This window comes from Leopardus geoffroyi, chromosome C1, assembly GCF_018350155.1.
Source record: "Leopardus geoffroyi isolate Oge1 chromosome C1, O.geoffroyi_Oge1_pat1.0, whole genome shotgun sequence".
Taxonomy (NCBI): Eukaryota; Metazoa; Chordata; class Mammalia; order Carnivora; family Felidae; genus Leopardus; species Leopardus geoffroyi.
In genome coordinates, this window is record NC_059328.1 from 218,856,728 (window position 1) to 218,883,664 (window position 26,937).

The 26,937-nt window shown below is 51.1% G+C and overlaps 1 protein-coding gene and 1 long non-coding RNA gene across 51 annotated transcripts in view; one reads left to right on the forward strand and one right to left on the reverse strand.

Moving 5' to 3' along the window:
• The window catches only part of LRRFIP1 (LRR binding FLII interacting protein 1), a 141,273-nt gene that overhangs the window by 36,389 nt on the left and 77,947 nt on the right, over positions 1-26,937 (forward strand). For 5 of the 50 annotated variants that reach the window (XM_045481909.1, XM_045481885.1, XM_045481889.1 and 2 more), the window contains exon 1: positions 20,555-20,855. The exons of 33 other annotated variants lie outside the window; for them this stretch is intronic. In XM_045481909.1, the coding sequence (XP_045337865.1) occupies positions 20,790-20,855 (66 nt within the window). In that variant the 5' untranslated portion in view covers positions 20,555-20,789. Of the gene's footprint in view, positions 1-20,548; positions 20,856-26,937 lie in introns of those variants that run through there. 12 more of the 50 variants (XM_045481863.1, XM_045481870.1, XM_045481873.1 and 9 more) reach the window with 6 other exon arrangements.
• LOC123599696 lies at positions 5,626-6,917 on the reverse strand. Its single transcript, XR_006713265.1, has 2 exons — positions 6,019-6,917; positions 5,626-5,862 (listed from the first exon to the last, which is right to left on the reverse strand). It is a non-coding gene; the product is annotated as an uncharacterized LOC123599696 (long non-coding RNA).

The following is a 26,937-nucleotide window of genomic DNA, read 5'->3' on the forward strand; positions in this document are numbered from 1 at the left end:
CCCCCCAGCGGGCAGGAGAGATTTAAATCCTTGGCCTTGTCTCCCATCTCATCTCCAAACATGCAGACGTGCTGAGCTGCGGAATAACAGCATCTCCCATCACTCACCATCCTTCCAGACTCCCTTCCGCCTTCCTCCAGGAAGCCCTCCCTGCTTGCTAAGGGGGTGGCCTAGGAGCGTATCATCCTCACAGCATTTATCCTGATGTTTGGCTCTCAACAAGGTTTTTGTTGAGTAAATGACATAATTGCCAAAAAAGATAAATATTATTGATGACAAGAAATGTTTGATTTATTATACGAACTATAATACACGTTCATTGTAGGAAGTAATAAGGAAAATTCAGACAATAATAGGAAATAAAAATTATGCCCCGTACTACTGTGACCAAGCATAAGACCTGTTAACACTTTGTTTTATTTTCCTATGGGTTGGTTTTTTGTTTTTTGTTTTGGTGTGTGTGTGTGTGTGTGTGTGTGTGTGTGTGTGTTTTGCCTGTGGATATTTTTGAACATAGTCTCCATTGCATATTTGGAAACACTGCATTTTTGTTTCCCTTTCCTAAGGAAAGAAAGAAGCCCAACTCTTGTATCAAAATGCTCTGAAAAACGTTTTAACGGCCACAGAATATAGCACGGAGGACATCCCATCATGTGTTTGTCTTTTCCTGTTGGACACAAAGAGGTTGTCCACACGTTTTTGTGTTTCTTTGTTTACAGCTGTGAATAACACTGCAGGAAGTGTCTTCACGAAGAAGTAAGTTCTCGCACCTCAACCTGCCTCCTTAAATTAGAATATTAAATGGGCAGAGACAAATGTAAGCGGCGTAAACATGTGTGACGGGCCTGACACCCGTTCCCAAATTGCTTTCCCGAAAGGTCGCATCCGCGTTTACACTCACCGCGCGTTCACTGCGGGGTCAAGCGCTAGGATTATTCTTAGCCGTTGTGAGTCTGACGGCTACAGACTGGTAGCAGGTGAAGCTCTCGAATGCTTTGAAGTTCTTCTTGCAATTGTCAAAGCACGTCTGGGAGTGTGAGAATGTTTTGCTTTGGTTTTGCCGATTTGTAGATGACTTATTTACCTGGTCCTAGCAGTGGCCAGTGTTTTTTCTCAGTTCAGATCAGGAAGTGAACACCTTCCCGAAAGAACTAAGCCTAAGCCAGTGCTTGAGGACCGAACCGGAGATTGTCCCCTGGGCGTTAGTTGCCTGGTGAGACATTAATGTCACAGCCTGCTGAGTAGATGAGAGAGAGCGGAGGTGGGGCTCGGCACCGAAATGACAGCTCCACCTGAGATATGTGCTTACACACGCCTCTTTTTAAAAACAACACGATCTAGGGGCGGTTGAGCATGCAACGTCGGCTCAGGTCATGATCTCACGGTTCGTGGGTTCAAGCCCCGCGTCGGGCTCTGTGCTGACAGCTGGGAGCCTGGAGCCCGCTTGGGATTCTGTGTCTCCCTCTCTCTCTGCCCTTACCCCACTCATTCTCTCTCTCTCTCTCTCTCTCTCTCTCTCTCTCTCTCTCTCAAAAATAAACACACATTGGGGTGCCTGGGTGGCTCAGTCAGTTAAGCGTCCGACTTCGGCTCAGGCCATGATCTCATGGTTCGTGAGTTCGAGCCCCGCGTCGGGCTCTGTGCTGACAGCTCAGAGCCTGGAGCCCGTTTCGGATTCTGTGTCTCCCTCTCTCTCTGCCCCTCCCCTGCTTGTGGTCTGTCTCTCCGTCTCTCAAAATCAAACGTTAAAAAAAAGAAATTAAAAACAACACGATCTCCTGAAACACAGCTGGCTACTCCAGCCCACTGCTCCCTAGGACACAGTTGCCGAAGAGCAGAAGCCCACCGGGTCTCCCTCATGCCCGCCATGCGCAAGATGTGTTCACCTGACGGGGTGTCGCACGCGGCCGCCTTGAGAGTCAGCCTGAGTCGGCCTCTGGCAGGAGACCGGGAGAGTCTGGAAGAGGTTGGGCACCGAGTCATTTAACTCAGCCCAGCAGGGAGGGCGGGTTTTCTCTGCTTTTGGACAACTGACGGAGGCGGCGGGCGGTTATAATCCTAAAAGGGAAAAAGTAACGCATGCTCTAAGGATGATTTCTCAATTGGGTGTTTCGCAGAAAGGAAAAAGTCTGAAATGTCCCAAATAAAGCTGTTTGCCGTCATTGTAACACAGCTGGGAGGGCAAGAGCAGTATTGTTGAAATGGAGGTCACTGTGTTCTAGGAAGCCTGCGTCCTGGCACACTGGTGAGTCAGCCTGGCCACGGGGCCTTCGGTCACTTGTCAAGACTGGAATAATGACATCTCCTGATGGGAGCAGTGACCAGGCTGGTGGGTGTTTGGAGGCCCCTTCTGGCTGTGGTTTTAAGGAAGAGGGAAAAACAGGGGCGCCTGGGTGGCTCAGTCGGTTAAGCATCCGACTTCAGCTCAGGTCATGATCTCGCGGTCCGTGAGTTCGAGCCCCGCGTCGGGCTGTGTGCCGACAGCTCAGAGCCTGGAGTCTGATTTGGAGTCTGTGTCTCCATCTCTCTCCACCCCTCTCCCGCTCATGCTCTGTCTCCCTCTGTCTCTCAAAAATAAATAAATGTAATTAAAAAGTTTTTTTTAAAAGAAAGAAAGAGGGAAAAACATTTGTCCGACAGTGGCCAGGGATGGGGTGGGAGTCAGGACCATGGACAGTCCAGCTTGAGGACATCACTCAACCCCAAGCCTCACTTTTCACCACGATGCCACGGGAACAGCGACGGTGACCTTTCAGGGCTGCTGAGGCGTCGCTGAGACCAAACACGGCACCTGCGTGAGCCAGCGGCCAGCGTCCCACGGGGAGGCGTGTGCAGCGACATCCACACCGCGCCTGGGTTCGGGTCCACCTCTGCTGCCCACCAGCCGCAGGACCCCCACAAGCCGCTCTGTCTGTGCTTTGGTGTCCTTGTCCTCTGTGTTATCAGGGTGGACAGTGCGATCTTTTCTCCCGATGGAGCTATTGGCAGAAATAACCCCAGTAAAGCACGTCAGACGTTGGATGAAGCTGATACACGCTGTGTGCTCTCATTTTTGTCCAGCCTCACTGGAGGCTGGCTTACGTCGGACACTTTGCAATCGGAGGCGAACCTTACAAGGACAGAATTTATGCGGAGTCTTTTATATTCCGGCAGCGACGGAAGCGTAGTAGGAAGAGCTGGGGGCGCACAGGGAGCGAGGGCTTTGCTGGGGCCCAGGGGCTTCTCTGAGCAGCACACCAGCTCCTTGTTCCACCTGCCCCCAGTGTCCCTGCCCCGTGGGAGAGGCTGGCCAGGGGCTGGAGCCCACCCGGAGCTCTGTAGGCCGGTCAGTACTGTCCCGGCTTTGTATGCCTGTGTGCGTGCACACGTGTGTGTGTCTGTGCATGCGTGTGTACCTGATTTTCTTGTGAAACATCTTCAACCTCTAAGCTAATTGTATTTCAGTCATGTAACTGACCAGTCTGACAGCATATTTCTTTTTTTTTTTTTTTAATGTTTATTTATCGTTGGGAGCGAGACAGAGTGGGAGCGGTGGAGGGGCAGAAGAGAGAGGGAGACACAGAATCCAAAGGAGGCTGCAGGCTCCGAGCTGTCAGCACAGAGCCCGACACGGGGCTTGAACCCACGAACTGTGAGATCATGACCTGAGCCGAAGTCGGACACTCAACCCATTGGGCCACCCAGATGCCCCCAAAATGAAGCTTCTTAAAACAGATGGTGCGTGGAATTCTTACGCCAGAGAGTTAGACTTTTGTGTTCAATGAAGACTGAATATTTGAAAAATAAAAAATCGGGTATAATAAATGATTAAAATTCTTAGGTATCCGATATCATATCCGTTGTTCAAAATAGGAAAGCAGAGGATTTTCTGCACCCCTGAAATACAAATTTTATCTTGCCCTTAAAAAAATACTGACTTGGGGCACTCTTGATCTCGGGGTCATGAGTTCGAGCCCCATGTTGGGAGGAGAGTGTGCTTAAAAAAAAATATTGACTTAAGTTTAATCGTTCTAAATTTGGTTTATTATCCTGGCTATTCTGAGAGAGTAACTATCATACACTGAAATTAGTATGTTACAAAAATCTAAAAATGGATGATACATATTGTTAAAATATTTCCCTTAGGAGCTTAAAACTCTAAACCTTTCCATGCGATTCCTCTTGTCTCTTCAAGTATTGTGTAGATAAACCACAAAATACTGACTTTCAGTGTCTTTAATAAGCAGCAGTATTTTTCCATTCCTCCTAGAGCATGATGGAATCCCATCACCATATGGTGGAGATGTCCAAACTCTTTAGATGAAGAGCAGACTTACCAATGCACGTATGTTCAGTGCACAAGTCAGAAAAAAAGTGATCTTGCTTGTATATTAAATACAACTCTGACGTGGATTAGGTCGTTGAATTCTTCAGCCGAGGGTTGGGGCCTCTTTGATTACCAACGCTTAAATTTTTGTAAGTTGCTTTAGTAAAAAAAAAAAAGAAACTTGGGGATGGACTCACCAAGGCTTGAAGTCGCCACCAGGAGGCACCACAGGCTCACCTGTCACTGGTCTGTGCCGTGGGAGGGGCTGTGGCAGGAGGCGGGGGCCACCTCCAGGAGAGCTGGACAGACATCTGGGAGGAGTTCGGACTTCACCCCTCCTCCAAGGGAAGGCCGGCAAAGGTTTCGCTAGAGGGCTAACCTGCTCCCTGGTCACTGTAATCCCTTCTTACTTCCTCGAAGGCCCAAAGCCAACGTTTCCTGTTGACAACCCCCGAGCCTGGCACGGTGCAGGGACACTTCTGTGCAATGTCAGGGCACGTATCACAGTTAGAACTGGTTCCTTGCTTGTGCACTTACTTAATGCCAGTCTTCCCCCTGGAATGTTGACTGCCTGTTGTCACTGCTACACCACGGTTGGCTTGGTGTGTGATGTGTAGCGGGCCCTCCATCCATGAACGAGCGAAGGAATGGGATCGCATGGGCAGCAACGTTGGGGGCTGTTTGGGGTCACCAGTCACTAGGGGGAGACCCCCTGAGGCCTGACAGGTATGAGGCAGGGGCCGTGGGAGGGCACCGAGACGGCAGTGAAAACGGCAGCCGGCTGATGCCGAACTGAAGCCGGAGCAGGGGGAGTGTGGTCTTTGAGAAGAAGGCCAACAGCAGGGGTGTGTGTGGGGGGGGGCGTGGAGGACATCAAGGCTCCGTGCCCACACCCTGCAGGTGTCGTCTCCTTTAGTCCTTTTGACAGCCCCGTAAGGTTGGTGCCATTGTCGCTGCTCCTTTACGGACGGCGGAACCGAGGCTCAGAGACGTTCGATAAAGGGGACGCTGGCTGGTCACGCCCCCACGGAGAGGAAACGCCAGAGAAAGAGTCTAGGAGACCACAGGAGTTCTGCTTTGGATGTGACGAGTTTGAGATGCCTTTGGGACATCCAGCTGCGGGCAGGTAGACTGAAGCTTGGAGAAGTCGGGAGCAGGAACGTAGAGCTGGTGCCGGGGACACCTCGGTCACGGTCAAAGTGGGGGAGCCAACCGAGCCCAGGGAGCAAAAGGCGTGACAGGAATCACTCTGAACACCAGCCAGGAATCCAAAACGACCCACCTCCACCACGAGCGCAGGCAAGGATGTAACTGTGGTGGTGCGTTCTCTTTCTTTATTTTCTGTGGCATTCACGAATAGGTATAATACGATCAATACAATGCCAAGATTGTTATTTGCTGTTTGCAGGAGTGGTTGACCGTATCAGTCACATGAGAGACATATACAAAGATACATATACAAAGAGATCTATACAACGAAGTTGCATTATTGTTGCTGTTATTTTCTCTTCCGAAGCATAAAAGAAAGCTGGCGTCGATGGTCAGTTGTGTGATTTCTTTAAAGCAAAATTAAAGAAGACAAAGAACTGTATTTGACCTCTGGAAAGACCCGGAAAGCTCCTCAACCTTGGGTCCACGGATCCCCCAAGGGCCTTCGGTTAGATGTCAAGAGACCCCCCCTGAAATTGGACAGGAAAAAAGAACAGCGTTACCTCCAGTGTGAATGCAGGCCAGACGCTGGGGTGGTGTCACAGGTGTCTGTGACTTTGTCACCAGTAGAAACCCTGGTGTCTGTATGTCACATCACCGCGGTTGCAGACAGCTGGGGAGAGGACAGACCGCTGTGCCAGCATCGTGACAGACACGATCTCTTGTCACCGAGTGCGCTCCCAATGCTGTGTGCTGTCTGTGCAGCTCCAGCCCTCCTTCCTCCCTGTGGGGCTCCTCCCACCACTTCCTGTTTCCCTGCGTCTCCCAGCAACGGCCTCAGGGCTCAGCTCCCAGTGTTTGTCAGCCTGGCTCTCAGAAACCCCCGTCTGGGAGCCCTGTCACACTCCAAAACACCCCGCCCAGAGGCGCGGGCACGCCCTGGAGTGTGGTCAGCCAGCCCCAGGGGTCCCCAGGTCACTGCCCCATGTTACCCTTTCTCAGTCACCCAGCACCCAGCCAGAGGGTCCCCTGAACTCAGTGCTTCTGTTAACATGATGGCTCTGGCTGATACACCACATCACGATTTAAAAATCTATTTTGAGGGGCGTCTGGGTGCTCGGTCGGTTAAGCATCTGACTCTCGGTTTCGGCGCAGGTGGTGATCCTCGTGGCTCCGTGAGTTCGAGCCCCGCGTCAGGCTCTGTGCTGACAGCGTGGAGCCTGCTTGGGATTCTCTCTCTCTCCCCCTCTCTCTCTCTGCCCCTGCCCCACTCACGCTGTCTCTGTCTCTCTCAAAATAAATAAATAAACCTAAAACAATAATCATGAAAAGATAAAAATACATTTTGACAATGCATTTCAGAATAATCGACTTCCTTTGTAACCCTCTATTCTTTGCTTTAAGCATTCAAAAATATGATTCTGGGGGGCACGTGGGTGACTCCGTGGGTTAAGTGTCCTACTTAAGTCATGACCTCGAGGTCCATGAGTTCGAGCCCACGTCAGGCTCTGCGTCTCCTCTCTCTGCCCCTCCCCTGCTCACACTCTGTCTCTCTCTCAAAAATAAATGAATAAGCATTAAAACTTTAAAAAAATATATGATTCTGAGAGCAGCCACAGGCCCTCACCGGCGTGCCGGAGGCATCCATGTCACAAAAAACAGGGAAGAAGTCGAAGTGGTCACCAGCCCAATTCATTACAGTTGCCTCCCTTGGGTTTGAAAGCCTCTTGGAACACAGGACATAAAGGGTTTTCTTTCCATTCTTCCTTCCTTTCTTTTCAAACAAACTAATGGAAGAAAGTGAACTTTGTGTTATTCCCCCCCCCCCCCCGCCTTTAAAAAGTAGTACGTGCTCAGGGCCCCTGGTGACACACGGTCTGTTGAGTGTCTGACTCTTGATCGCAGCTCAGGTCATGATCTCACAGTTTGTGGGTTGGAGCCCTGCACGCGGCTCTGTGCTGATGGCACAGAGCCTGCTTGGGATTCTCTCTCACTCCCTCTCTCTCTGCCCCTCCCTCTCTCTCTCTCTCTCTCTTTCTCAAAAAATAAACGTAAAAAAAAAATTTTTTTTTAAGTAGTACGTGTTTATCAAAAAAAAAAAAAAATTAGCAAAAAGAAACAAAAAGTGTTCGGCGTCCTCCTGATGACATGAAGACAAGGCGTCTGTTTCGATGTATTTCCTTAGGGTCTTTGTGGTTTTTTATTTTCTCGTGACTGTTACGGGTGTGTGCGTGCATGCATGGGTGTGTGTTAGACACACTCAGTGTTGTAGCGTTTCGCATTTTATTCACACTTGTCATAAACACCATTTTTATAGCTGGACAGGCTGTCGTAAAGTAGACATGCCAAGGCTGACTTGGCCATTTTCTTCTCATGTAAAACTTTAACGTAAATTATTTGTTACTGTGGGGAAATATGCCTCACGTACAATTCCCTATTTACGGTTGAGTGGCAGTCGGTACCTTGTAGAACTCTCATCTTCCCAAACTGAAGCTCTGTCCCAGCTAAGGGACTCCCTGTCTGCTTCCCCCAGCCCCTGGCACCCGCCGTTCGCTCTGTTTCTATGAATCTGATTAACCCAGATTTTTACTATTGCGCATTGCTTTCCCATGCTAAAATGGCTTAAATGTGAGACTTAACACAAGCAGTATCTGCCTGATGCCTGCCTTTTAAAAAAAAAACTTTTTTTTTAATGTTTCTTTATTTTTAAGAGAGTGAAAGAGAGACCGAGCGTGAGCAGGGGAGGGGCAGAGAGAGAGGGAGACGCAGAATCCAAAGCAGGCTCCGGGCTCCGAGCTGTCAGCACAGAGCCCGACGTTGGGGCTTGAACTCACGGACCTCGAGATCATGACCTGAGCCAAAGTCAGACGCTTAACCCACTGAGCCACCCAGGCGCCCCTTGCCTTTTTTTTTTTTTTTTTTTTCTTTTTAATTAAATTAGCAGCTGTCCACATGGAAAGCCATCCTGCCAGTCCTAAGTGTTCTTATTTTGCCAATGGTGTCTGAAAATTCACGTAGGGTCATGATGACTTAAATCTTACTATGTCCATGAACTGTAGATGTGGAGAGCTCACGGCAGGGAGATGGCTTTAAAACAGACGTGCGCGATGGGGCGTCTGGGTGGCTCAGTCGTTTGAGCGTACGACTTCGGTTCAGGTCATGATCTCACAGTCCGTGAGTTCGAGCCCCGTGTCGGGCTCTGTGCTGACAGCTCAGAGCCCAGAGCCTGCTTCCAATTCTGTGTCTCCCTCTCTCTCTGACCCTCCCCGATTCATGCTCCGTCTCAAAAATAAATAAACATTAAAAAAAATTGTTTTTTTAAGTAAAACAGACGTGCGCTGGTCACATACTTGGAAGCTTTCTTCCACGTGGATTTCCAAACCTTTCGCGCGTCCACTTTCGCGTGGAGACTGCTGGACCTCGCACCATCCAACCTCTGTTTTCGGGGATACACTCCACACTGACGCTCCTCCTTCCTCCTTTTGTGATACCTGCATAAACAGAGTAACTAGGATTTCTCTAGCCATTATTTTTTAAGTTGTGGTTAAATACACCTAACGGAGTTTCGCAACTTAACCGTTTTTAAGTGCGTTCACACTTCAGGTGCGGCCATCACCGTTTCCAGAACGTTCTCTTCTTCCCCAAACTAAAACTCTGTCCCCATGAAACACTGAGTCTCCACCCCCCTCCCCCAGCCCCGGGTGCCCCCCAATCGACCTTCTGTGTCTGTGAGTTTCACCATTCCGGAGATCTCCTGTAAGTGGACCATACAATATTTGGCCTTCTGTGTCTGGCTTACCTCACTTTGCGTATTGTTTTCGAGGCTTCACTGAAGTCCCTTTTTATCATTACCTTACTGGATAGTATTAAGCCAACATGAACATTTAGCTCAGGCCCCTTGCAAGTGCCCACCTGTGGCCACCAGAAGTTGGACAGCCCCTCCCCCACCCTTTCCCCCCAGATTTCTCCTGGTCTCCACTGCCTATACCCCTTTGCCTTCTTCCAGAGATAAAAGTGTCAAAAGACAAAGATAGTTCTATGGTGTTTTATTCTAAATGTAGGACATATACTTTTTTTTTTTTTTTTCAACGTTTATTTATTTTTGGGACAGAGAGAGACAGAGCATGAACGGGGGAGGGGCAGAGAGAGAGGGAGACACAGAGTCGGAAACAGGCTCCAGGCTCTGAGCCATCAGCCCAGAGCCTGACGCGGGGCTCGAACTCACGGACCGCGAGATCGTGACCTGGCTGAAGTCGGACGCTTAACCGACTGCGCCACCCAGGCGCCCCAAATGTAGGACATATACTTTAAACAATCATAGAATATTGGAGCTGAAATCTCTGAATATTTTCATCTTTTTAATACTGTTAGTTGCCCCAGCATGGCAGATCATTTCTTTTTCAAAAGCCTATACCATAGGAGAGCCCCTTGACCCAAAAAGAGAAGTCTATGAGCTTCTCCTGCATAATACCATTCTTTGGAGACACAGTCGTACCCCCTTATCTGGCCTGTGAAATTCAGGTTGCACATCTAGATCAGAGTCACAAGTAGGAAGTGACGGGTACCTCGAAGAAAGTAACTGTGGCCAAGTTCGGGCCTCTTGTTCTAGGAAGGTAACCTGGTTACTCCCGCATACTCCTGCCAGAGCCCCATGACTTCCTATTCCGGTTAATATTGCGATTCTAAGGGTTTAACCGGCTTACGTATTGCCTTGCGCGAGGGGTCACGTGCAGCCTGTGCATTCTGAGCCGAAGGCCAAGGGCAGAGCCATGCTGCCTGGAGCCGGAAGGCAGCGGGGGAGCGGGGAGAACGGGAGTTCGTCTGGGACAAGAGCTAACTCCCATTCCCCTTGGTAAATGGTGACTAGATACGTGAGATTTAGATTCCGTGCCCCCTGAATTCTCTTGTAACATTGTGTCTTACACAGACCAAACACCTGCACCTCATTCACAGCTAGCGTTTTATTTACTTAAATACTGATGGCGCATAATGACTCATTTGCTGCTTACAAACCATAGGAAGTAGGTAACACCGTTACTCCTATTTTACAGATGAGGACCCTGAGGCACAGAGAGGGGTTTGCATAACCGGCCCAAGGCCAGCAGTGAGTTTGGGGAAACTTCCCGCCCAGGCAGCGCTGGTGCGTTCCTCTTCTTCCGGACTCACCCAGCAGAAAGCAATTGTATTCTAACACCGACAATAGTAATTAACTTCACACCGGCTTCAGTGCTGCGCCTTCTCCAAGTTGCTTTGCCTGTTTACCTTTTATTGGTCAGAATTAGACTCTAGCCTTTAGCCAAGAGTGTCTGGTTCTGAGACGTGTCATTTGCTTCCTTTCAGGTGGTTCAGCAGGTGACTGACCACAGATTCTCTGCTCACTTTATTGGCGACTTTAATGCTATTTAAATTCTAACAAGCTCTGAGTCTGCCTGTATTATGACAGCAAAAGCACCAACTCCCATGGCTGCTGTGTCCTGACTAGTTCCCTGAGCCTAGAGGACCCATGTTAAGAGGAGACGAGTAAGCCAGGGCCGCTGGGATGTTCTAAGACGGCAGTTCTGATGTTCAGACAGGGTAAAGAAACCTGCAGAATAACTACGGGAAGAGGGGAGAATTTGTAACCACTTGTACGTCTAATCCAAAAAACCAGTGTAATATTGAGAGTTCGGTGAAATCTTTTGTGATGATATATTAAAACACACACACACACACACACACACACACACACACACACACACATAGCAGTGGCATATCCCACGATAATGATTTTTTTTTTCAATTATGGCAAAAAGGTCAGAGCCCGTTCAAAGTCGTATTGAGGAACAAGGAACTCTGCAGGACCTCTGTGGAGACGACTATTACAATATACTGAAGGCCGTATCAGATTGGAAAGTGGAGAGAGACACATGGTTTCTCAAATGAAATTCCAGTTTAGGGGACAAGACTGGTTTAACGTTTGATGAGTGGACTCTCAAGTTAATGTCGAAGAGTAAAGAGTGAGACGAACCAAGACATTTTTGGAAAAGAATTAATGAGGGCGATTTTTTCGACTTGTTTAGTAGCCCCAGGTTCTTTGTTCAAACAAAATCCTACCTCCCTCTTCAAATGCAGTCAGTGGGTCCTCTGCTGCTTCCTGAATAAAGTTCACCTATTATGTAAACAAAGAACATTCCAATAATATCTAAAGGTATTCTGAAAAGCAGTCAAATTCCCACGATGCCATCACTTGAATAGAGCGGCCGGCTGTGTTGTTTATTCTGTATTTCCTTCCAGTCTTTGTCTGTATGAGTTCATTTTTACTTCGTCGTATTCAAAATATACTTGTCTAAGGACCGAGAACATGGAAAGCTTGGCTGTGGGAAGAGCTGTAGAGGCCATGCCAGAATTCTGGGGGGCAGCTGCCTGCCAGGGGCACAGCTCCGTGAGTGCTCCCCAAATGCTGATTAAAGCCTCAAACCAAACTAATTAAGCGACAGGGACTACCCACGGCTTCTCTAAACCCGGACGTAAACTGCAGTTCTGGAGTCCCTTATCTTGCCGGAAGAATCATCCGTGTGCTTTTAGAAGAACGGACAGAATGTGCTGCAAGCCCTTCTTGCCAGCCTGGGGGCCCACTGTGACCTGCCATCCTGCGTGGCGGCTGCGTCCCTCCCATTCTACACGGGAAGCTGGGGGTGGGGTGGGGGAGTCCCTGGAGGGCCCGAAACCACACACCAAAGGAGCAGCAGAGCGGGGATTCCGGCCGGAATCAAAGCAAAGGCTTGAGGGCTTCCTGCGGGAGTCACTGTGGCCTCTGGGTGGGAGTTACTGGGGCCCTGACCCTTCAGCCCCTTCTCACCCTCTGTGATGGCGCCCGGACAGAGGGGCCGAGAAGCCAGGCCCCGTTCTGGGACCTTCCCCCGTGCAAGGCTCTTGCTTCCAGTTCACTTCCACCGTGACCCCCCCTTGGCCTTGGCCTGACCATGCCACCTCTGAAGTCTCAGCTTCAGACTTCCCGCCTGGGGGGCCCCCACCTTCCGTCTCTATGTCTGGTGCTGACCGCTTTGCTCTTCCTGCTACGACAATTAGCGCGACTCCCCTGTGTCAGTTGGTAAGTCAGTGTGCTTCTAGAGCGTGGGCACCTTTGGTGAAGGTACAAGCCCCTGTACATCAGGGGTTCTCGCCTGGGGGCGTTTTGCCTCCCGGGGGACAGTTGCCAGTATCTGGAGACATTCTGGGTCGTCCCAGCTAGGGTGGAGAGTGCTCCTGGCATCTAGAGTGCGGAGGCCAAGGACGCTGCTGGACGTCCTATGAGGCACAGGACAGAGGCCACACCAAGAATTACTTGGCCCAATGTCCCTGGTGTCGAGGTTAAGAAACCCTGCTCTCTATTCACGTTAGAGTTTCCTCGTAAAGTCTGATCCCACATTTGATACTGGATGTCTCCACGGAAGTGGGGTAAGAGGAGGGGGCTTCGATATAATCTGAGTAGCTAGCCTAGCATCAAAGCTCCTGGTCAGAAGCATTTCAAAAGGCCCCGGTGAGCTCAGAGAACCCCGCCCCCCATTATGCCAAGGCGGGTCCAAGCAGCCCCACAAGATGTCAGGTATAAAGGTGCCTGTAATTGACCTCTTTGCTGGTGCTCGGAGATGACGTGGTCAGGAGTGGCTATATGATCTCCGGTTATTCCAGAATTTCCACTCTTGTGCCAAACATGCCTCTCCAGACTGCTGTCCTTTGCTCCTCCTTAAACGTCCCTTGAATTTCATCTACAATACTCATTTTTCAAAGGTAAGACTTTCTGATACTATGTTAAAGCCTTCTGTAAAGATACACAGTTCCTATAGATTGACGGTAAAGGAGTCGCTCGTAATCTGGTACTTTTCTGGAGTCTCTAGGTGATGACTTATCTCTGAACTGTATTTCAGGGACTCGAGTGCAGAGGGGAGTAGCCTTATATCAGGGTAGGGGCTTGTGTTTTTAATGCCGCGCGGAAGTGTGTGAGACGGTCTTCACTATGCGTTATTTACTCCTTTCTTTAGAAAGATGCCTTTAGGGATGCTGTTTAGGACTTTCTGTACCTTGGGGTGGAAGGCGGCTCTCACTTCTGCCGTTCTCGTTCGTCCTTAAGTCAGGTCTCCTTGAAGTCAAGCTGCTTATTTGTGGGAATGCTTGATTTTTAAACCTTTGAGCCCGTCTCACCCGCCCTTAAGTTTCCCTGTTTGCTGTAGGTCCTGCCTCAGTTCAGATCATAAAGCCCTATGCTCCCCACACTTCTTTTCTGTGAGTGACATTTGTCGATCACATCTGTAGCCTGATGGATTTCTGAAGGGTAAGGGTTTGTTCCGTGGCTGTGATTATGATTGCGTTCTACCTTTCTAGCACGGTAAACTCAGGGGCGGGAGCACTGAGGTCCAAGCCAAATAAACGAGTGAGAACCTAGAAAAAGCATTGCCTTCACTTATTTAATCACCATATTCTATTCCCAAGTATATGGTGAGGCGTTTGGTTTATTTCTTATCGGTGGGGTATTCCATTAGCTGGTGAACACCATTCTCGAGAGTACAGTGTATTTTCCCACCTCCCTATTTATTCTGAGCAAAAGCCTTTCAAGTTGACTATTCAGAGAGCACACGTAGATATATTCTTTTCTTTGCTTTAGAGTTGACTTGGAGGGATTTTTCACAATGTGTCCCTATCGGCTGAGAAATGCATAATAGAGTTTGGTTGTTTTGTTTTCAATATTCTTAGAAAATAACTGGTCGATTTTTGCCGTGTGTTGTGCTTACGAGAAGCACAACTGGTTTTCCTAAGAGGTACTTCATTGGAGGTGGACGTGGCCGTTTCCTTGGTTACAATAAATGGGAGATGCTTCTGCGATCTCCCACGTCCCCGGTCTGGCCTCAGGATCACCAGTTCTGAGAGACGGAATGAAAAAATGGATCCTTTTTTTTTTTTTTTTTTTCCTCCAGGATTGCTATGGACTTATTCCTGGACACTTTTGGATATGAACTTAATTCCAGAGTGTAATAAATCAGAGATTATGTTAAGTGTGGGTCCAACTTTACCCTGTGACAGCACCGCTGGGCTTTCTGGAGCTCGTGGAAGGGCTCTGTGTTTGGGAATGGAAACAGCATCGCCCTGGCTGGGCCAGAGACAGCTCTGTGGCAGGCCCTCAATTTCTGTTCCTCCTCCTTCAGCCCCATGCTCCATGGTCCCTGTGCCAGGATCGTGCTCCCTGTTATCTGTCCTCTCCTGGCCACTTGGTTTCTCATCTCCATTCAGCTCAGAATCAGGGCCAAATCCCAAAGTCCAGACACCTGACCCTTTGGGCCAGAGTCTCTCGGGCCTGTCCCCACCCCCACGCCCTTTCCCCCACTCTCCCTTGGCTCCCACCTTTCAGCCTCTCCCATCCTCACAAACCGAGAGGGACAAATGAACACGTGTCCCTACCCGAGCCCTCCCCCCCATCCCTCCTTCCTCCCAGGCTGCAAATGCCATTTGTCATACCTGCCCAAATCGCTAAAAATGTTTAATTGTAGAATTTGAACCACGGCATGCAGTAGCCAAGTTGTAAATTAAAGGCTTCGTCACCCCTTCTCCTCCCTCCGTCTGCCGTGTGTAACACGGCTGTTCACACCAGCCCACTGGGGCGGCTCATGAACGAGGCTGTCCGGAGATGCCTCTTTCTCTGTGTCTCTGACCTCCCCTCGTCCGTCTTGGCTTGTTGCTGGCACATCTCTCACCCCCTGCGTGTCGCAGCCCCACGATTCCTTCCCTCACCTCTTTCCTCTTCTGTGCCTGCGCTCACCTTCCTCGCCACCTTAAACCAGTTCATGCTTGTGACGGTGCCGATGGGCCTGCTGGACACCTCCACCAGGCTTTCTGCCCCTTCAGTGCCGTCCGCCCAAAACCCAAACTCATCACCTTCCTTAGAAAATCCAAAGGGATTTATTAGATGAAAAGGAAGCGTGGTGAATCGCGGGGCACTAGGCGGTTATTAAAGAAAAAAAAATTCCTAAAGACATTCCATTTTTAAGAGAGAGTTTCTATTCCCAGTTTCTACAAAAATAGAAAATACTGAAGATCTGTGAGAGTTAATGATAACCTGCCAAAGTCCTCCATTCAGGAGAATCATCCACCCACCCGCCCATCATTTCTGAAGTGCCCACGGTGTTCCAAGGTGAGGACACCCTCCCGTTCTGGAAGGGCCCACTCCCGGGGAGGAGAGGCTAAGTACCAAGTCATAGGCAGCTGAGAGAAGGAAGCGTGTGGTTGTATCACACCCCAGCACAGGTGAGTGCTCCCTAAGCAAGAGCCGTTTCTATGCTAGAAACGAGCTCACTCTTCTTTTCAGCTCCCCCGGCCCCGGACGCTTGTGTCCACTGGAGGCAGCCAGCATTCTGGCCCACAAGCTGTGTTCGCTGCCCCGTGGGGTGCAGCTTTCTCTGCAGATGGCAAGCGGGGTCTGGCCCTCCACCAGATGAAGTGCTTTGTAAACTGGACGGTGCCGTGCAAGTCTGGGTAATCGTTTCACGAACCGGCTTTTTAACGTGAAGTGTTCTTTGATATTCGTCAAAAGGGTCCATACGAAATCATAACAAAAATGCAAGTTCATTGCTTGTAGAAGGATTTAGAGACGTTCATTTTGTAGCAATTCGTGTTCACGAAAAGCAGTAGTTAACGGCTGATTGTGACTGATTTAGAAAAATGGTTTCGTGTCAGTCATCTGACTCAAGGGGAAGCCGAGAGCACCCCCCGCCCCCACCGTCTGCCCTCTGCTTCGTGCTAGGATCCCAGGAAGGGTTTGTCTCTGTGGTTCCGACACTTAGAACCAAACCGCAGCTGGAGGCAAAGCTCGTGAACCTAGCAACAGACCCAACACCATGGAGATGAGTAAACTCAGTTTGGGTGTGGCCATGTTGGTTAAATGTCCTGGCATTTGCCGGTCAGCTCTGCTTCTGCTGTTCCCAGAACCAAGTGAGACTGATCAATTTACCTTTGGCTCATTTCCCAGGGGTCCCTTAAGAAGTTAAGTCCCCGCCGATGATCTTACTGTACATTGGAGAACTGCTTTTTAGATATTGGACATTCAACTTTTGTTGAGGGGGCACAGAGGATCACAAGCAGGGCGACTTCTAGGAATGCCCGAGAAAGTCCAGAGCGTTCAGGAACCCTCACTACAGAGCTCCCAGTGACTGCACGTTTGCTGGTCCTTAACTGCCTGGCAGCCAGGAAGGGGCCGGAAATCCAGAGTCCACCTGTTAGAAGCGGCACCTTGGCCAAAAAACTGCGGAACTGGGGGGAATTGAACCTGCGTCCCTAACCTCACAGCTGCTGATATAAGGACCCTGGGGCAGCACTGGCCCAATCCAGACGGACAGCCACCCTGTTCTGAGCACATCCCCCCCGCCCCCATCATGCCGCTCAGCCCGTGCAAAGACACCCCGGGTTTCTCCTGCTAACCTTCCTGAGGATGGAAACCCGGGGCTTCTTGTCCGCTTTCTTCTCACCTGACACTCAGGTGGTTTTAGTTTTGTCTTCTTCAAGGGAAAGGGTGTTGATTACTCTGCCAAGCTGCCTTTCGAGCCCCGAGCACGGGGGAGAAATGTGTATTTGGAGCGAGACATTCGACAGAATGTCACTTTTGACCCCTGTCTTCCATGTTTTCCTGCACTTGCCGAAAACAAGCTTGTAGGCTCCTCATTAAGTCCTCACAAGCGGCCTTGCTAAGAATTTAAAAAAAAAAAAAAAAAAAAAAGACCTGCCTGGAAAGGGGGCTTCAATGAAGGACCTTTTCATTAGAGACCTATTTATAATCGAAATCAACAGAAGGCAACGCGACCCCTTGGGCCCCGGGATCTGCACAATAATACCAAGACGCATGGATTCAGGGCTCCACTTACAATTTAGGCTCTGACATTCGCCCCGTGGCTGGGAATGGTTCTGGGACTTGGCCGTCTCCCAGGACTCCTGGACTGAGACACACTCACAAGGGAGCAGTCTCCTATCTGGAAGGATGTTGGGTTAGCAGTTTGCTCTGATGTGCCCCCACTTAGTGGACTAAGAAATCTCTTGTGCACAGACCATTCTTAATTGTTTATCCCTAGAACTAAAAGTAGCCAGCTTCTTCCTCCCTGACGGTGTCCTGCCACCCAGGGCTTCTGCAGCCGGCCCCTCTTGTAGCTTCTCTGGTCATCCCCGTTCTCAGCCATTTTAACTCAGTGTTTTTTGTTTTTTTAAATGTTTATTCAGTTTTGAAAGAGAGCGGAAGCAGGCTCCAGGCTCTGAGCTGTCCTCACAGAGCCCGATGCAGGGCTCGAACTCACGAACCGTGAGATCATGACCTGAGCCGAAGTCGGACGCTCAACCGACTGAGCCACCCAGGCACCCCTATGATTGAAACTTTTGATGTCATTAATTGTTACCTGAAATTATGTTATTGTTGGTCTTCTTGCCAGTTTTTTTATTTAAAATTTTTTGTCGGGGCGCCTGGGTGGCGCAGTCGGTTAAGCGTCCGACTTCAGCCAGGTCACAATCTCGCAGTCCGTGAGTTCGAGCCCCGCGTCGGGCTCTGGGCTGATGGCTCAGAGCCTGGAGCCTGTTTCCGATTCTGTGTCTCCCTCTCTCTCTGCCCCTCCCCCGTTCATGCTCTGTCTCTCTCTGTCCCAAAAATAAATAAACGTTGAAAAAAAAAATTTTTAATAAAAAAAAAATAAAATAAAAAATAAAATTTTTTGTAATGTTTATTTATTTTTGAGAGAGAGAGAGAGAGAGGGAGAGAATCTTAAGCAGTCTCCACACTTAGCGCAGAGACTGACTAGGGGCTCGATCCTATGACCCCTGGATCATGACCTGAGCAGAAATCAAGAGCTAGACACTCAACCAACTGAGCCACCCAGGCGCCCCTCATTGTTGCCCTGCTTCCTTCCTGCTGTAGAGGAGGACAGGAAGTCCTGGACACCTTGGGTGGGGACTCTGGGGACCATGGGAAGAGAGGGGCTGACCAGCAGCATTGGTTTACCTTTCCATCAGACCAGCAGGGCTGCTCAAAGGGGTCTGTGCGTTGGTACCCTCGGTCCTCCCCTCTATAGCGGGCACTGTCATTATCATTGGCATGTTTCAAATGAATCTCCAGACACAGCGCTAAGTAACTTGCTCTCGAGCCCCAATACATGACAGAGCCAGGAATGGGACGAGGGACTTTAATTCCAGAGCCCACTTAACCCCTTCCCTGCTCGGTTTCATGGAGCTGATACCTAAAGATTGGATGGTGGCTGGAGGTTGGGGAGAATGCAGACATCTGGCATTGCCCCGTCACAGTGCCCTGCTCTGGGAGATGTGGTCATCGAGTTTAGGATGGCAAGTAGCTCTAGAATTTGCCTCCCCAGGTTGGAATATTCAAGCTGACATCTATCATTCTCACCTGTGAAGTTGCTGCTGCTACCAAAATTATAATTGCTTTCCATGATAAATTCTGTAAGTTCCACACTTGTTTATGTAGAACAGTTTATTTTCTCCAATGAATGTAACTTTCAAGGATCAAGAATTGTACCACACTAACATTTCAAAAGAGGTACAGAATAACAAGAAAACAGGCATGAAAAGGTAGGCGTTTCACTCTTTGAAAGGTCTTTTGGCAAACCTAAAATCATCCATCAAAGCTTGGCGCGGAGTTCGCCTTCATCAAAGTTGAAGCCTGGTGAATTTCTCCCACGTTGGTCAGTCCACGCGTCTGCTCGGCCTCTCTTTCTGTCGCCCCTCCTCTCTCCCATGTCAGGTCCTCTAGTCCATCAGTACCCCCTGTGCCCACCCACCCTCCGGGTTAACCCCTTCCTTTACGAGCCCACTCCTCTGAAGCCTGGTGCTCCGGGGCGCCCGTCCACCGTGGGAAGGTCAGTGCGCACAGGCCACGCGCTAACATCTGGCGAGAACTGTGGCTCGGCGGGCAGAGTGGGAAATTGGGCTGCTGTAACATCGAAACGTGAATCTGTGGTCTCGCAAGACTTTCTGGAGCCACCTTTGCAGAGAATTAGGCCAAGCGATTCTATTGAAAACTCCCGTTTTGAGGCGGGGAGGTGGTCTTTCCGAGAAGAACCTTCTGGGCAGGAGGGGGCCCGAGCAGCCTCGACCCAGGAGAGGAGGAGGGGCGCAGCCAGGTTCCAGGCACCCCAGGCCCAAGGCCTGGCCAGGGCAGGGTAACATTCCGGTGAAAACCTGCGCCACGTCCTTCCCGTCGCTCCTGCCCCAGCCTGGCGAGGTCCGCTCTGCCCCGAGGACTTTTTAAGGAACGAGCAGCGCGCATCCCGGCGCGGGGACGACCCCGCTCCGCTCGGCCCCTGCCTCGCACCGCCCTCCCGGCCGGACCCCCGGCCGGTGCACGCAGCCCCCCGGCTCCGCGCCGAACCGCTGGCACCCGCCCTCTTTGCTGCGCGGCCGACGCAGTTTTGTGGCTCCGACAGCCGGCCCCTTGTCGGGGCGACGCGTTAACGGGGTACCCCCGCCAGCAGGTGCTACCGCGCTCGCGCCGAGGTGGTCGCGAACTCAGAAGCCCAGTTTGGCGCGAGTCGGGAGGGCGTCGCGGGGCGGGAGCCGCGGGAAGCGGGGGCGGGGTCAAGGCGGCAGTCCGCCCCGCCCCCGCTCGAGCCCCGCCCCGGAGGACCCCGCCCCCGCGCTGGCTCCTCCCCAGAGGGCCCCTCCCCCCCGCCCAGACCCGCACGGGCCCCTCCCCAAGCAGACCCCTGTCCCGCGAGCTCTCCACCCGCAAGCCCCCTGTTTCCCCGGCCCCTGAACCTCTCAACTCGCGCTCCCCCGACTCTGGGCGGACAGCCGGGGCGGGGTTGTGGGCGGGCCGGCTGGGGTCTTTTTTTTTTTTTTTCCTCCCCTCCACCTCCGCCTTTCCGGTGTCGAGCGGAGGGGGTTGGGTGGTGATTGATAACCGCGCAGCTGGGGCGCGGGGCGAGTAGGACGGACGCACAGGGTGGACGGGGGTGGCGGGGGCGCACGCGGGTGGGGGGCGGGGGTGGAAGGACCCTCGGGGGCGGGGCGGGCGGGAGGCAGGGCGGAGGGGGGGGGGACCCTCCGGGGCGGGGCGCAGGGGGCCGGCCCCGGCTCCACCGCCCCCGGGTGCCCCCGCCCCCGACCCGCCCGGCCCCGGCCACCTGCGCCCCGCCCCGGCCGCGCCCGAGCCCGGGAAAGGCGGAGGCGCGCCTCTGCTTAGGGAAGGGCGAGTTCCCGTTGCGACGCGCCGTGTGTGTCCGGGGACAGTCGTCCGCTGTCCTGGGCATCGCGGATCGCAAGACGTTCGCGAGGGCCTTCCCCGGTTGTGCGAGACGGCGCCCCTCTGGCCGGCAGGATGACCAACCCTGCGGCCACGCAGAACAAGGAAATAGACTGTCTGAGCCCAGAAGCCCAGAGGCTGGTAAGACGAAAACACTGTCGAAACTTTCGGTTTGCCCCTGGCTGCCCGGGGCAGGGCGCGCCGCCGTCCTCTGGGCCCGGGGAGCTGTGGGGTGGGAGGTGCGGGCCGGAGCGGGCTCTGCCGTCGGGGCTGCGCTCCGGCCCCAAGGGCGCGGCCCCTCCTCGCGCGCCGGGAAGCACGTTTTACCGGCCGGAGCCGCCCCTCGCCGGGACCGGGAGGAACGCGGGCGCTCCCCTCTGCCCGTAGCGGTGGCCTTTCGACGCGCTCCGCCCAGCCCGCGACGGCGGTGGACCCAGCGGAGGTCTCAGAGCTGCGCGTGGTCGGGAGTTTCCCATCTCAGCTGCTAGTTTGGTGTTTGACAAAATCAGCACCTGGGAACTGGTGCCCCCACCCAGAGGCTGGCACCTCCAGAGGCTGGGGTAGTTCGGGGTAGTATTTATCCTGCTCTGGATCTTAGGACCTTTGGGGCTGAGCCCTATTCCTCCAAACACCTCCAAGGACCCCTGTCACCTGATCTACTTTGGCTGGTCTCCTGGGGTCTCCAGGTCTGGACAGGCCCCTCCCTCCACGGGATTTTGTAATACTCAGCTTAGTACCCAGTATTGGGATCCTGTATGTGGGGCTGGTTTGACATTGAAGTTGGACAAGGGGGTAGGGTGGCAAAGGTTTGTAATTGCCGGTTTTCATGAAGCTTGTGGTTGACTTCGAATGGGAACATAGGGAGGCAGAGGGGTGCACTTTGGAAAAGAACCATGGTGTCAATGCTACGGACAGGGACCCTAGATTTCCACTTTACTGGGCTTTTGTGGAAGCCTTGATAAAAGTGTGAGCCCAACACAATCACTCCTTCATCAGGCAGGAGTTAATCATCTACTGGGAGTTTGTGGAGGGTCCAAGATAAGACCGCCCTCGCCTTGGAGAGCTTACTGGTAAGCCGGGGAGAGGCGTGGAAATAAATAGACTGTGATGAATAACACTTGAAAGTTACCTTCCTTGGTGAGTACGGTCACGTGGATATTTTTAAGGTCTGGTTTAGCGCGTTCCTATGGCCTCATTTTAAACCTCCATGAGCCAGACGTTGAAGCTGGTTCCTACCCCTTAACCTGGCTGGTTTCCAGGGGCCTGGGAGCCTGTAGAGGGATTCTGGTTCACCATCAGGGGAGCTAGAAGGAAGGACGAGAAGGCTGCTGGGAGATGCTGGTGTTTCGCGGAGGGGTCTGGGCAAACCATAGATGGCAGGCGCAGAGTGATGTTAACCTTGGGCAAGAATCGAGCTCAGAGGGACGACGAGCTCAGAGGGTCGACGTGCTGGGCAGGGAGCCCTCGAAGGAGAAAAGAATGAACATGGAGAATCAGGATGTGAGGACGGGAGGCACAGGCCATCGGAGAAATGAGGAGAAAGAACCAGTGTGGCCTGGCCCTGGCTGTCGACTCCCCTTCACCCTCACCCCTTGGACTGGATCTGGTTGAGACACACACTTCTTAGAGGTGCTGTGGGACTAGGTGCCAGCGGGTCTGGAGTGGGCTTTGATTGAGGCGCTCCATTGTTCCCCCAGCGCCTGGACCCAATACGCTCTGAAAACTGGAAGTTGTTGCCTTTTTTTGGTAAGGTTTATGGCAGAATTCATTTGGCCGGGAGACCTTCCCTGGCTGATGGGAGGCTGTTTTCTATCTTTCCTCCTCTCCTTGTGAATATTCACACATTTCTCTGCAGCCTGTGAATGGCCTTGATTGAGGGCTGTCGCTCCTGGTGGCCACAGACCATATGGTGTTTACAACTTACTACCCTCCTGAAATCCCAAAACGTTGAATTCTGGTCCCAGGAGTTTCCAACAAGAAATTGTAAACCTATAGGAGTTGTTTGGGTGTTTTTGTTTTTGTTTTTTTTAGTAAATAGTAGCACAAAGTATCTTAGAGTGGGGCTTGGGGAACAGAAATAAAACTCCATGTTTGTTTTATGAGGTTAATGGTCTGATTAAAAGGAAGTTGAACAGTTGGGGGCTCTTTACATAAGTCAGCCCTGGCCCCAGAGCTCCGGGAGAGGCCAGCGTAGAAACCATACATTCCTTGAACTTTTGTAACTTCCTCCTGTTTCCGATGGGTTGTGTTATCTCTGGTCCCTTTCCACATGCTGATTAGCACCAAGCCCTTACAGACCGACCAGCAGTCCTGTCCCGAGAATGTGGACACAGCCTCCCAAGCCCCGTCTCATCATCACAGATACCTTTGCAAAGGTCCCCCAGGTCTGGGCGAGTGCAAGCATTGACCGGAGTCCGTGCAAAGGCTGTAGGCCCTGCTGTTGCTCGGTCTGAGATTTTGAGCCCTGGAATCATGGTTTGTTTTACATGGGTCATTTTCCCAAGCAGTTAAGGTATAAAAATAGTTAAGTAAGAGCTTTTCCCATAGGATCAAGAGTGGCCCGCTAGGGCAAAGATAGAGACAAAAGTCCCTTTTGCTTTAAGAATTAGTTTCTGTTCAGCCGAAGCTAACACGACATAGCGACATAGCGGAAGCCTCCTTAGCAACTTTTTTTCTTTTTTAACTAGAAAACCCTTGAGTCTAAACTGCCACTTACACCGAGCACAGGAAATCCAGTTACAAAACAGGTCTCAGGCCACGTTAGTCGTACCTGATTAGAGGTCCTTATCTGGTTTCTACAGAATTGTGAGGCCGAATGTTGGTGTAACATGTTTGTGCCTCAAAAGGCAATGTTCGAGAGGAATTTGTTATCCCTGAAAAATCAGGAGACGTGACTCAGCACAGGCATTGTTTATGACTGGTTACTCAGTGTTTCCAAGTATCTGTTCATATTTAAGAGTATTAATCTTGGAGCCTTGGAGGCCATAAGGTCCAAATTACTAACCTGTTATCGAAATAAGCCTATCACATCCCCCCACTATAGGTTGGACCCGGAGGGTGGGGAGCAGAGGAGTTTGTACTCTGGGCCACCAAAATTTTAGTGGTTTTTTTTTTTTTTTTCTTTTTTTCTTTTAATAAAGAAGCTCATTTCCATGGAATGGATTTACTAAATTTTCATTACTCCCACTTTCCAGATAAAATTACATACATTAGTTTCTTTCTTCCACAGGTACATCCATGATGTAATAATTCAAAATTGCCATGCATTTGATCGCAGACCACTACTGAAAACTCCCCTTCCCTTGGCCACATTCCAAAATAAATAAACAACAAAAACCAACCAGACACGAATGTGTCTTCTAAGACTCCTCCATTCATTCGGGCAAGAGCCAGAGTTCAAGTGGTTTTTTGTTTTCTCCTCGGACAGTAACTGGACAGTGTTAAAGTCATGTAAGTGGTTTTTCCTTGAGTCTAAAGTACAACTACTTCGTAGTGGGAAAGTCATTTAGCCTCACTCGAACAAGGACTTTTTAACCAGAATGTTTCACTTGTATGCTTGCGTGATAGGGCTTGTCAAAGCAACGTCATTTCTGGTCCTCATGTCTTTTTCTGTTATCTGGCAAGTAGGTGTGCAATCTTCCGGGGGGAAGAGAAATAGAGTGGCCTTTTGGTGCGGGCTGGGACCCTCTCCTCCCTCCCCTGAAACATCCCCCCTGCACGTTCTCCTGGTGGGCGCCTGACCTCACTTGTCTTCTCCCGGTGCTTTAAAAATTTTTTTTTTTTAGGGGCGCCTGGGTGGCGCAGTCGGTTAAGCATCCGACTTCAACCAGGTCACGATCTCGCGGTCCGTGAGTTCGAGCCCCGCGTCGCGCTCTGGGCTGATGGCTCAGAGCCTGGAGCCTGTTTCCGATTCTGTGTCTCCCTCTCTCTCTGCCCCTCCCCCTCCCCCGTTCATGCTCTGTCTCTCTCTGTCCCAAAAATAAATAAACGTTGAAAAAAAAATTTTTTTTAAAAAAAAAATTTTTTTTTTTAATGTTTATTTTTGAGAGAGACAGGGACAGAATGCAAGTGGGGGAGGGGCAGAGAGCGAGGGAGACACAGAATCCGAAGCAGGCTCCAGGCTCCGAGCTGTCAGCCCAGAGCCCGACGCGGGGCTTGAACTTGGGAACAGGGAGATCATGACCTGAGCCGAAGTCGGACGCTCCACCGACTGAGCCACCCGGGCGCCCCTCTCCCGGTGCTCTTAAAGCTGAGTTGTGTTCGCAGCTGGCTGTGTGCTGCTGTGGGAGGTGCTGTGTAAGTATCAGCAGGCAGCACTTCCTGAGCCCTGCGGTGGCCGCCTTGCTAAGCGTTTTCTGCAGACGTCTTCCCTAGCCCTTGCCGGAACCTTGTCCGGTTGCCTCCACGTACAGATGAAAGGGAAACTGAGGCTCAGAGAGGTCAGGGGACTTTCCCAAATGCACGCAGCCGGCAGGCAGTAGGGCCGGCTCAGACCCAGGCCTGCTGGCTCAGAGCTGCTGCTGAGAACCATTGCCAGTGTATACAGTTTGCAGAAGTGCTCACCGGCCGCTGCTTGGCTGCTCTTGGCGGCCTCTGGGCTGAAGGACGTCTTTTTACTAAGGCAGCCTCTTAGGACACATGCCCTTGCTCCCGAATGCATGGTGAGACGTCCTCCTCGTATCCACCGTTTCGTTGCCCTTCCTGGTAGTTTTCAGACAGAAGAACTTTCAATGGGCTTTATTTTTCTAAATAAGGAAAAGAACAGTAGAAACGAAAGAGCTGCAGAAATTTCGATTTTTCTGTTTTCATCCTGCACTAACTTTGTAACTGTTACGGGTGTCAGCATCCTCCAGAAGCCTCCTTCCTGGGTGCTGTGTGCTTGCGCCCCACCCCACCCAGACAGACAGGCTCCCTGAGAATTGAAGTGATGTGGGGACGGTTGTAAATAGCCCCACGCTGCCTGATGTAGGAGCCCTGGTGCTTCTGGTTGTCCTGCCTTCTTTTGAGAAGGAACAATTCCAGTGTTTGGTTTTTAATGTTTATTTATTTTTGAGAGAGAGGGACAGAGCACGAGCGGGGGAGGGACAGAGAGAGAGGGAGACACAGGATCCGAAGCTGGCTCCAGGCTCCGAGCTGTCAGCGCAGGGCCTGATGGGGGGCTCGAACCCGTGAGGTCATGACCTGAGCTGAAGTCAGACGCTCAACCAACTGAGCCACCCGGGCGCCCCCAATTTCAGTGTTTTGTGACACCTTAAAGACACGGGGTTTGCAGAGAAATCCGTGAGCAGAACAGGTGAAGGTGAAGGGAGTGGAGCCCTGGTGCACTGGCTGCAACAGGACGGCCACCAGGATGCTGTCACCTGCCAGTCCCACACTGTTATTTGTGGCCACACTGTATTTGTTATTTCTTTATTCCTTTGTAATTCCGGCATGAGGCTGTTAAAGGAAATAAATGTGAACATTCTCTCATCTCAGAAGAAAATACAGGAGGTGTTGGCAGCAAGAGGGGAAATGTATCTGCACGGAGGGTACCGTGCAACATCCTTCGTCATCGGCGTCCGTATGAGTAGTTGCTGAACTCAAGAGGATGATGTGGAGTTTGAGTAAATGTTCCTCAAGCCACTGCTGTCGATAAAGTAACATGGATAATTTTGTTCCTGAATAATACCGGTTTGCTATTTTGGGCATGTGGGGTGCTTTTAAGAAGTTCATTACCCAGAAAAACAAAGTCGGGAGATTTCTGGTAGCAAAACGGGGAGAGAGAAGTGACCGTCTCACAGTAGAAACAACTCACCCCTGGTGGAGAGAGAGACACGGTTCTAGAGACGGAGGAAGCTCCCAGAGATCACATAGTCTGATTCCTCCCACTCCCTGTGATGAGGGCTACTGTTCAAAAGTGATGTCCTTTCCAGAAACCACACTCGTAACTCTAGAGCACAAACAGGTGGGTGGGGGAAAGAGGTGATGGGGATTAGGAGGGCACTTGTGATGCACACTTGTGATGTATGCAAGTGTTGACTCCCTGTACTGTACCCCTGAAACTAGAATTACACTACGTGTTAATTACCCTGGAAGTAGGCTAAGATAACGTAAATAAAGAAATATTGCATGATTAATACCAAAAAAAAAAAAAAAAAGGCAACATACTTTGTCAGAGCCCATATACCTGGTAGACAGTCGAGCCAGGGGGGAAGGCTGGGGCTGGGTGTCTCTGCCTGCAAAA